Raw genomic sequence first — 12,139 nt, 5'->3', positions numbered from 1 at the left:
TCTCTTCCTGTTCACTGCTATCAAATGTAGTCAGAAGTGCAGGTAGGGCTGCATAGACTTACAATATTTGTACTTTGTCAACTTTTATGGGCTCTTTCCCACAGTCTCTGTAGGCTGGTAGCCTTCTTCTTCTGAGATCTGTCCTTTAACAGGCTGATCACTGTCTGCCAAATTTAACAAGTTATTCATTCTTTATATAATATAGTGGTCTTTCTGCAGAGTTGGCTCAGCAGAACTGAGTGGCTTTAGCTGATGAAGAAGTTAGTAGGTCCACACTGTCAGACTACATTGGTCTACTTGTGATACACTAATATGACACTCTACTACTGTTGTTTCTGTAGAAGATATATTCTGCTCTTTATGACAGTTCATAAGTGGTTGTTCTAATTCACACCAACACATATGCACAACTCCCAGCCTTGAGTAACCACTAGTTACTGTTGATAGCAGAGACCAAAGTGTGCTTGGAGGAGGGAAGAGAAAGGTGCTTGCTTGTTGGCTGACAGCTGGGACTAGGATAATCTTTCCTTGGCATGATCTCATCTTGTGCTGCAAGAAAGGAGGGGTGCCATTTCCTAGCAGCTTTTGGTCCCCAGCCAATAGCAAAGATCAGCTCTAAAGGTCCTGGATAAAATGCCACAATGATGGCTCTGCTGGTACAGTATACTTGAGCAAACCCTTCTTTACACAGATGCTAAACTTTATTAGCAATTGAGTGAATTTGCATCTTCCAATTTATTGTTCTTAGAGCTCTTAACATTTTTGTTTGTTTGATTGACAGGGTAGATCATCTGTATACCTTTTTTGTACAATGGTCACCAGATGTATATGGCAAAGATGCTAAGGAACAAGGTTTTGTGGTGGTAGAAAAGGAGGAGCTTGACATGATAGACAATTTCTTCAGTGAACCCTCAACAAAAAGCTGGGAGGTGAGTGTTTTGTGTTTTGAAATTGGAATTATCTGAGGCTGTATAGTAGACTGTAATGAACAGTTTTCTGCTTCATGTTCTTAGCCTCTGGATTGTTTCTTTTCTGTCCAGTTTATAGTTCTTGTGTTTGCCAACTGGCAACTTAAAAACAAAGGACAGTGTCAAGCATAGGGGTAGAGACCATACAAATGGATCTGACTTTCAGCTTCTCTATGCTGCTTGACTATTGACTCTTAAACTACTTTCTTGCAATTGTGCATCTCAGAGATTATGTTTAAATAAGACTAATAAGTACCTTCTTAACCGAGTTTTATACCAAGTACCATCCAACTAGCTGTAAGTCAATTAAAGCCACTTCTCTGTTGCAATGATCAAAATGTTAATTAATATTCATCTTATAAGATTTAGGATCACTGAAGCATATTTTTGCTTAGTGAACGAACACTCCCAGAGCCAAAAATAAAGTTCCCTATCACATATTGTTCAATTTCAAGATAGAAGTTTAATCAAATAAATTTCAGTCAAATTAGTATTGATTTTCAGTTGGGAAAATGCCCCCTCCCCAAAATTTGATCAATTTCCTTTCAATTTTATTCTTCTTCTTTGATCAGTTACATTTCAGTCTCATTCTTAATATGTTTTTGTAGCTCCAAGACTATTATTTGGTTCACTTTTTATTATATAAATCTGTAAGTCAGTATATTGAAAAACCAAACAAATTCCTGTATCCTAGTCATATAGCATAGGTATATCTAAGGCTGGAAACCTAGTCCCCTCTTTCCTTTCCTTATTAAAAAGCTTTATATGAAAGCTTTCATTGACCAAAGCATGATAGATGGCAGAGGAAAATATCTATGAGCACATCTGGTGATAGCAATGCTGTATGAAAGACTGTAACTTATGAATAGTAGACAGCATAAATTAACAAATGAAAGAAAAATAGGTATCTCTTGAACTGGTGAACATAAGAGTAAGGGAAAAGATATAATAGATCTCAGTGAAGGTTTCCTGATTTGTGGAGTGAAGATGATCAGTACATGTATGGAAGTGAAGGTGTAGGTTTAATTATGAGTAATGGGGCTAGAATGCATGTCAGAAAGTGTGAATTGGTGTTACCTAGATTGCTGTATATGCTTATGAAAATAGCATAGTTAGTTATAGTTGCATGCTATGCTCCAATGAATGGTAATATCGGGGGGGAAAAACAGGGATGAGTTTTGGAAAAAAAATGTGCAACTTTCTTAATAAATGTGATCTGAGAGAGAAAAAAAATTGTTAGATGACATGAATTGATGGGTGAGAAAGAGATGAGAGAGTACAGAAAAAGTTACTGGGCCATTCAGAAACTGAAAAATGAATGCAAATGGTGATTATTTTCAGTTATCTGTTTGAAAAAGAGATTGCTTTAACTGTGTGGTATATCCACAAGCCTATTCATGTGACACTTGGCAAAGGAATGAATATAAATGTACAAGACCAGTTTTGGGAATGTCAAGAATGGATCTGGGGAAAAACGGACATGGAAGAAAAAGTTGTGGAAGAAATGACAGTGAAGTAGAACAATTGTAGGAAGAGAAGGTACAGGTCTTCTCGGAAAAAGTAGTAGAAGATAATCTACCAACTAAATTAATGAAAAATGAAGATAAGGAAATTGTATATGAAAGCTGCTTGGAACAAAGTGAAGCAAATTATATTACAGAATGCCACAGAAGTGCTGTGAAGTTACTTTAACAGATACGAAAAAGGATGCTTGGTAGAATGATGAAGTGAAAGAGACTCTGTATGAGAAAAAATGTTTGCAGGAGAGTGCTGCAAAAAAGAAGATAAGAGATAAGTACTGTATAATGTGTATTGTAAGGAAAAAATATCTGCAAATGGAGTACCTAGCCGAAGAGAACAGGGAACAGTTAATATCTTTGTTTTAAAAGGCAGAGAAAATGCTGAGCAATTTTAATGGAAGGTGGTTAAAAAGGACTAAACAAGGAACTTCCAGTAGAATGAATGGAATTTAGAATTATAGAGTTTAAATTATTTGGGATAAAACTGAAGTGAGGAATAGCTGAAAAGAGTATTTTAGAGATTTGCATGGGAATGATGGTAGCACAGTGAAGAGTGAAATTAGAATTTATGCTATAAATGTTGGTGTCCAAAAAATGATGAAAAGGAAGTCATAAATGTGACAGTATTTAAACATAATAACACTGTTGGTGTAGGTTGTGTAACTGGTGAAATGTTAAAATATGAAATAGCTGTGTTAGTTGTTTCATATATGAGTGGCGACTGCATCTATGCTTGATGATTATAATAATGTTATTGTTCCCTTACACAATGAAGAAAAATAGGAAGTACAGTACATCTTTATGCTAGGCAGGGGATGTGCAGATAAGATAGTTGCTGTTCAGCAGGTAATCGACAGATGAATGAATGTGAGAAAGTTTATTCCATATGTGTTCATTTAAAAAGCATATAATAAGGCTTGAATTAGGGAATGTTTGCCCAGATATGGAATTAAAGGTTTGTTGATGAATGCTATAAGAGCAATATATTGGGAAAATTAAGCACACATGAAAATAAATGGAATGCTTGGCAAATGCTTATGGCAACATTACAGGTGTGTTGGATGGTCATGTGAATGTAATTGTTATATGCAGATGATGCCTTCTTGTTAGTTGAGAATCTGAATGATTGCAGTGAACATTAGATTGCATGATGCAGTAGGGAGAATGGATCTGAAAATTAATGTATCAACCAAGGTAGTTGTTTTTGAGGTAATGATATGAATGATTGCAAATCAGATATAAATGGCAAAACCTGTCCTGTTCAGACTATGCAACTAGGCGGAGTAATATCAAAATACTCTTTATGAAATAACTATTTACAGTAATTAAGTCCTTGAAGCACAAATAACTGGATTCAATCAAGCCCAACTGGGCCACAATAAGACAGCGGAGCAGGACTCTCTAATGGGAACCGGAAGGCTGGAAGAGACTGGAACACAAGATGCTACTGAAGCTGAGGACCACAGGTCTCGAACTGGAACAGTACTTGAGTTGCTCTGGTGCTGGAACACTGGGCAGGGCTGATGATCCCTGCTGGACTGGAAGCCAGTAACTGGAGTATTGAAGCAAGACTAAGAACTGGAGACAAGGCTGGACTCAACTAGAAGCTCTGGACTAGGCTGGAGTCTCTGAAGTGGAGACTTGGAGCAAGACTGGAACTCGGAGCGGGGCTAGACTCGTCTGGAAACCGTGGACTAGGCTGGATTCTCTGGACTGGAGACTTGGAGCAAGGCTGGAAACAAGGAGCAAGACTAGACTCGGCTGGAAGCCCTGGACTGGTTGGGATCCTCTGGACTGGAGACTTGGAGCAAAACTGGAAACTCAGAGCAAGACTAGATATGGGTTCACAACAAGATAGGTGTGAAATTCCTATCTTGGCTGAGCAAGGCTGAGCACCCCGAGCACGGTTGGACTGAACCAAAGGCACTCTGCGGGACTGAGAATCAAAGGCTCAAAGAAGCTGGTGGATTATCGCGGAGTTCCGAGGCTGGATGCAAGGCTGAGTTCTCTGGGCACGGCGGATACAGAATCCTCAATGGCAGCAGAGGCAGGATTTGAGTCCTCTTCAGTTTGGAGCAAAGACGCTGATTCCTCTTCAGCAACAGACGCTGACTCTGATGCAGGTAGGGACTCTTCCGCTGAAGCTGCAGGCTGGGAGGATCGGTTGTCTCCGGCAGCTCGCTCTTCACATGTCTGCCTTTTATCTCGACCCTTTGTGCGCCTGGACCCTTCTGCAGCCAATCGGGCTGCCTTCTCTTTCGCACGTTTTTCTGCCCATTGTTGGTGCGTGCTGATTGGAGGATTCGAATCCTCCCCCGAATCCTGGCCAATCAGTGCCTTGGACTCTTCCCGCGCTGCTGGCTCATCCTCTGGTTTCGTTTTCCCAATTTCAGCCTGGTAAGTTTCCATTTCCTCCTCTGACTCAGAAAGAGTTTCACTTTCTGAGTCAGTGGCAGGCTTGACTCTGACACACCTAGAGCAAATAGATTAGTTTGTGTATCTTGATAGAATGGTTGCTGAAAATGAATAATATATGGTCTGTTGCAAGGAATGAAAGTTTGCAAGAAAAATGACATTTTTTTTAAAAGAGTGGCTGACTTTATTATATGAAAGTGAGTGTTGCTTACATTAGGAGAAACATAGATAGGGTGAGTGAACTGGGAATGAGGTATTTAAGGAAAAATTATGGTTGAAACAGGAATTGATAGAGTTAAGAGTTAATGGGTATTGGATTAATATAAACTGAATGATCAGTATGAAAGAAGTACATTGAAGTGATTAGGTTATATGGAGTGAATGAGTGTGTATTGAATTACAAAACAAATGTGTAATTGAAAAGTGAAAAAGTTGATAAGAGAGGAAGGAGATAAAAGTCACTCCAGTGACTTGCTTAAATAAATGTAAGCAACTTCCTGTAATTTCAGAATAACCTTTAAAAGAATGAGTTAATACATTAATAAAGATGATTGACTTTGTTTTTTTTAAAAAAAGTTGAAGAAATCACACTAATAAATATATTAGATTTATAAACAGTCTGTTTTATGTCTTCAGAATATTTTCTTATGCATTTACATGTTGTTTTTTCTGGCTTCAAGGGAAGCAGGCTTTAGACAACAGTAATTTTTTTTTTCTTGAAAAGTTGCTAAGCCATCTCCTCTGCTCATTCTGTTGGATAAAGTTAAGTCATCTGTTGGTAGCACAACTTCGATCTGTCATTCTGTGTTTGCATAAATCATTACCAGAGTCCAGGCAGACTCTATTTTTTCATGGTGTATAATTCTCCTCTGACTTGGTGTTGTTTTAGCCTAAGTTATTAGAACTTACTTCCTTTTCCTAAGAATAGATGGGGTTAGTTTTGCCTGGGGATGCTCTGGGCAAGAGTCATAGTAGTTACAGAAGATGGGCAAGTGCCAGTAACTGTGAAAAGCAGAACCTTTTCAAGTGCCCTCCAGATGTGTTGGACTACAACCCCCAACCAGCATCTCCAACCAGCAAATATATTTTAAGGTAGATGGTATAACTGTCAACAAGTGTAAAAAGCTGAGACTTACAACAAGTTTCTCCTTCACCTTCCAGACTCATAAAAGAAAGCATAGAGGGTTTTTCTCTCAATAAACTATTACAAACAAACAAGGTATAATGCACCTCTCACCAAGATGGAGCCCAACAATCAAAGTTAGCAAATACAAAATAAACAGTTAAAATTACACAAAGCAATATATGCCGTAATATATTTACAGTTACAACAAACATAACACCTACAGAGTTATACAATCCTAAACCTGGAAACTTGATATCCCTGCTATCTAACTTTGCTAATAAGATTTATGATAAAACAACCATTGTCTTTTAACTTTACTATCTGCCATTCTAAACATCTGCTCACAACCACTTCTGTTATTGTTGCCAAGGAAAGCATGTAGATTTATCCATGAAGTTACCCAAAGTTGAGCTTGACTCAAAGGAAAATTGACTAAAAAAAAAAAATTACTCAAATGGGTTGTTCTCATGTAAGAGCTCCAACTGATCACCTGTGTCTTAGGTATGATGGGAAGAAGATTTTAGAAGGTCTTCAGCCTTATAAAATCTGTAACTTCCTGATAAATGTTTGAGCCGGATACTGATTGTTGGATTATTGATCACAACTACAATGAGAAGACAGGACACCCTGGAGAAGATGATGATACTAGGGAAAGTGGAAGGCAAAAGGAACAGACCAAGGGCAAGATGGGTAGATGATATTCTAGAGGTGACTGTCTCATCCTTGGGGGAGCTGAGGGTGGTGATGACCAACAGGAAGCTCTGGCGTGGGCTGGTCCATGAAGTCACAAAGAGTCCGAAGCGACTGAATGAATAAACAACAACACCGTTTGCTGGAACAAGGCCAGTTCTTGAAAAAACCCTGACGTAATGTATATGAGAGACAAATGTTGAGAACTTAGTACAATCTCTATTATTGTTTCATATTATTTTATTATTGTTTCATATAGAAGTTGTTGCTTAAAGGTAGCAGAGAAGTGCCATCTGATTTTACATTAGTTAATTTAAAGCCAGATATTTTACCCAGAATAAAGTTTGTGGAATAATTTTCCACCTTTCCCACGTGGGCGCCATTTAGTACATCTTTGAGCAGTTTAAACAAGCCTGAAGATAGCATGATTTGTGAACCAGAAACGTTGGTTTGATTCTCTCCAAACAAGCCCGTCTCAGCTGAAGAAACCATGGCTTCTAATTCTGGCCTGTTAAATAACAAATTAGTGTATTCATAATAATAAATCACAGATGGGGCTGTTCAGGATTGATTAACTGCGGTTTGTAGGAAAGAGCCAAGTAAAACAATTGAGCAGCTTATAGCAGCATGCTGTTTGTTTATAATTAAGTTTATTTACTTTGATGCCTGAATACAACCTACAATTTGGTAGGCATTTTTATAATTGTGTGTTGTTTTCTTTCCTAAATGAGATCAGGAACATTTCTGTAGGTGTCAGGAAAATAATTTCTCTTAAATAATGCAAAGTTTCCTTGAAGGTAGCTAAATTTTGTTATACTGTAACATTAGGCAGACTTTTATTATCCACTGACGAACCCACCACCAATTGTAATATTTTAAAAATAAAATAAAATAATATTTCATTTTTATTTTTAATGTATTTTTGTTTGCAATTCTGGTCAGTGAGCATAGTAAAAATATTCATATTCAATAATGCTAATTAATGCCTGTTCTATCAGTTGGGTTGGAGTAATACCAGTAATAAGTCAATGAGACAGAATCATATTACATGTTCTCATTACAGCTTCCTGGAATGGGAATAAGTAAGCCTGGTCCTCACAAATCAGCGAATGAGAATTAATTCAAAATGATAACCAGGATATGATCTGTAAATTAGCTGCTGCAGCTGCTTAAGTACATTTCTGTGGCAGTTGCTCTGATTTGTTTAATGTTGCTAGGCTAGTCTTTGTCATATAAAATGAAAGTGCAGTCTTCAAGGAAGCAGAGACTATATGCTTTGACTGCTTAAAACGAAAGTGAATTCTTCAAGGAAGCAGAGACTATATGCTTTGACTGCTTGTCTAGGCAGCAGCAGATTCTTTTTGTGAGTAAACTGGCAGAAAAACATGAAGTTGGGAAAGGAACAAGGCTAAAAGATGAGAGTTAAGCAAATGGCCTTGAATTTTCAAATCCTGTACTGTGCTAGGTCTGTGGAGGAACAGGAACCTTTTGTGCAGGTATGGAAAGCTGTTGAAATCTCTTGACTTTTCCCCCAGTTCTTTTGTTCTTTAGCAACGAACAAAACACCCAACCGAACAGTGTGTATTATAAAAGGCACGTGGAAGAGTTGATAGACCACATGCAGAAGGGAAATGCAGCTTTAGAAGAAACTGAAGTTCTTAAATCTGTTTAGCATGTAAATGAGAATGTAAGCTGAATTGTTAAGATAATTTGCATGTCCATTTTTTTCAGGAAAGGCAGGTTATTTGGGATCATGCTACTGATTCTGTATTTATTCTTTTGTATGGCTGATTTCAAATCAGTCCTCTTGGGATTAGTAGGACTTACAGTTAGGTCACTGAGTATATACAACTGCAGCCTCAAATATATTCCTGATCCTGATTATTTTCATTCTCTTTTGTTTTCCTATTTTTTCTATTAGGGAGTATTTTTCATGTATGTTCTTTTGATTGTTATGAAGGTTTTATTTTTAGTTGAGGGCTAGAATTACCTTTAACCCAAAATCTATTCTGTATTTGAAATGCGATTCCTTAAAATTGGTTTATATTTTCTTTCCAAATCAGAAAATATATTGGCCTTCTCTTTGTTCTTACATCCTGCTTTTCTGATTATTTTATATTAATGTTTGGATTAATAACTTTATTATTCATGTAACTTATCTTGAACACTTTACAGAAATTGAAAGTCCACTAAATAATTAAATACACTACAATTCTCTAATGTTGAGAAACGTTAATGGTAAACTAAATCAATTGATTTAAAAAATGCCAATTTATGTTTCAAACATGAAATGAAATTTAGATGTAGGATTACAGCAGGGTTTCTCAACCAGGGTTCTGTGTAGGGTTCCATGAGAGGTCAGTAGGGGTTCCTTGGGAAATCACGATTTATTTAAAAAATTACTTCAAATTTGGGCAACTTCACATTAAAGATGTATGTTTCATTCTTTATTTTTAGTTTAAAAACACTGTTACTGCATATATACAGGCCTACACATGAAACAAATATAATGATTTTGTAACTTCTGGGCTATATTTGAGCCTGACGTACAGGGTTCCCCAAGGCCTGAAAAATATTTTAAGGATTCCTCCAGGGTCAAAAGGTTGAGAAAGGCTGGATTACAATATAAAATGTAGGATTACAGTATAAAATAAATTAGCACCTGATGTAATTATATGAATGGCCATTTTGAAGAATAGATACTAGTATTGTATGAAAAAAATGGTAGAAAATAAATTCTGGTCATAATAATAATCACTCTCAAACAAAAGTCTTATTATAGAACATTTCCATGGAATACATATTTACAAATACCACAGTTTTAACTTTTAAGGCATCTTATTCTAGTAGTGAATTAGTCTCATCTAGTAGTTCAAAGAAGCTTTATAGGTTTAAGTCAAAATGCCAGTCAAATGCTCACTTATCAATTGATTGACAATATTTGGTGATGTTATAGAGTGTCATTATTTAGAACACAGCCTACCTTTTGTAATCTTATCATTGTATTCAGTGGCAAGAATTGTCCTAGGCTAATAATGATTTGCTTAAATGTTCTTAATTCAGGAATGGCGCCTGAATGTTCTGTTCCGCAGCCACATTTGAAATTAAGTATTTTAAATGGCATGTGCATAATCTTATCAATGTAGATTTATATTATATTATATTATATTATATTATATTATATTATATTATATTATATTATATTATATTATATTATATTATATTATATTATATTATATTATATTCAGATATAAAAAGGAATCTGTCATAGTTTTGTAGAAGACATATTTTTCTATTTATATAGAATACATGTAAAGGTACTTGACTTTTTGTTAATAGTATAAAACTTTCTCTTTGCTAGAGTTAAAACTTTTCTATTTAAGTTGTAAGTAAATTGTCATTTAATGCCTGTTGTCAGTAAATAGAACAAGTAAATTGTCATTTAAACAGTTATTTAAGTTATAAGATAACTCATTTCCCCCATTCACAGGATTACTTGTGTCACTCTTCACATGATTGGTTATTTCAAATAGCATTTTAATGCTGCTGTTGCTTAAAAAAAAAAAGTCTAAGAAGTCTTAGAAGAGCAATTTAATTTAAATGATTTTATAGAAGATTTGTTATGTTTAATTCTATCATATGAGCAGATTTAAAGACGTGAAAATTCAGTTATTTCCTTCCCTTAGCTCAAAGCTTTTGAAATTTGCAGGCTTCCTGACCTCCTTTATATCTTTATACAACTACTTTGTAGTGCAATGCGGTTGGCGAGCCATTGTGCAAACTGCTTGCCAATTTGTTACAGCTTCATTAAAGTCTGCCACACTTTATTTGCACAAGTTTGTTATGAGCTCTGTCAGCACCTCTACAACAAAACAATCCCTTGTGTTTCTGTTAGTGGCACATTTGAGGTTACTTATTATTGTTATGCTTCCTTAACCCTGTATAGGGTACATTTTCCCATTAAAAAGATTATCAACTTTTCATCTACTATTATGAAAGATACAAAGACATTTTTATCTGTCTAGATTATAACTGTGGAAGAGGCAAAACGCCGACAGAGCATCTGCAGCTACTGTGAAGATGATGGTGATGATGATGCTTTGCCTACCTTAAAAAACCAAAGTGCGCTTTTAGAAAACATGCATGTGGAGCAGGTAAATGCTGATATGATTTCTTTTTAACTTACTGCTCATACTTGAGGACTTGCCACTATCTTTCTCACAGTTCTTCCAAATTCAGGATGGGTAGCTATGTTAGTTTGTTGCTACAAGAGTCTTCTGGTACTTTAAAAACAACTCATTTATTATGGCACATGCTTTTGAGGAATATGGCCTTCAATAAAGTGGAATATAGCCCACAAATAACACATTTGTTAGCCTTAAAATGCCACCAGGTTCTTTGTTTCAAAGTAGAGCTTGCACACTATAATTTTTGCTGGCCCAACACTGTCCCTGTAATTCTGCTTTGAATCCAGGGTGCACATCCAGGTCACCTCAAGAGATAAAAAAAGTCATTTTATTCACAGGAAGACAGCCAAACCCACACAGCAACTAAGACACAGAAAATAACAATAACCATCTCTGAAAGGGATACCATCAATATATAACAAATTACATTAATTATGGGTAGCTATCTAACGGATATCTGCTAACTAACCGCTCCCCTTAAAGGTAAAAAACAACAACAATATTCCACATCCTCCCCTCAGTGCCTTACTGTACAGGAACTAGATGAGCTGTCTGATCTTGAAATGGACTTTTTACATGCTGTGTGCCTTAGCCCAAATTTTGGAGGACTTCTGTTCTAATTTCAGGAGATGTAACCATCTCTGTAATCTTAGTCACTGCTGTAGCCCTATCTCACCTAAGATTCCTCCAGGTTTTTCTGCCCTGTTGAGACTCTACTGCATAAGACCAAGGTTCCTTTCTGTTTTGAATAACAGCGACTGGCATTCTGTTCCAAGGATAATGGGATAGCCAGTTTTTCTAAATTCATGATTACCTTTTGTTTGAAAATGCAGAATCAAATCCAAGGAGCCACACTTTAAATGAAAAGAATTGGACTTTCTATCTCCAGTAGGAAAACCATACAGGTAGCCCTTGCTTACTGACTGCCTCATTCAGTGACCATTCGAAGTTACATCGATGCTGTCCCTCAGTCTTGTGATTGCCATTATAGTCAGCACACATTGTCCTGTGCCTGACTTGTTGGTGTTCTTTTTTTCCCCCCTTGCAGAGTGTAGAGATTGGAGAAAAAGGGATTACAAGAGAGTAAGCAGGCACACAATGGGGAATACACATCAAAAGTAATGTGTTGGCAGCCGTTAGCGAGCTATACAGGCAGCCCAGTGTATTTCCCATTGTGTGCCTGCTTACTCTCCTGTAATCCCTTCTTCTCCATTGAATGTAAATACAAACATC

General features: G+C 36.5%; 1 protein-coding gene across 3 annotated transcripts in view; it reads left to right on the top strand.

Moving 5' to 3' along the window:
• Positions 1–12,139, top strand: part of NCOA7 (nuclear receptor coactivator 7) — an 87,971-nt gene that overhangs the window by 67,511 nt on the left and 8,321 nt on the right. For 2 of the 3 annotated variants that reach the window (XM_063310367.1, XM_063310359.1), the window contains exons 11-12: positions 782–929; positions 10,745–10,873. In XM_063310367.1, coding sequence (XP_063166437.1) covers positions 782–929; positions 10,745–10,873 — 277 coding nt within the window. Of the gene's footprint in view, positions 1–781; positions 930–8,023; positions 8,216–10,744; positions 10,874–12,139 lie in introns of those variants that run through there. The other variant, XM_063310375.1, reaches the window with a different exon arrangement.

This window comes from Candoia aspera, chromosome 1 (genome assembly GCF_035149785.1).
Source record: "Candoia aspera isolate rCanAsp1 chromosome 1, rCanAsp1.hap2, whole genome shotgun sequence".
Classification (NCBI taxonomy): Eukaryota; Metazoa; Chordata; class Lepidosauria; order Squamata; family Boidae; genus Candoia; species Candoia aspera.
Note: the sequence above shows the minus strand (reverse complement) of the source record. Positions and strands in the feature narration are given on the sequence as shown.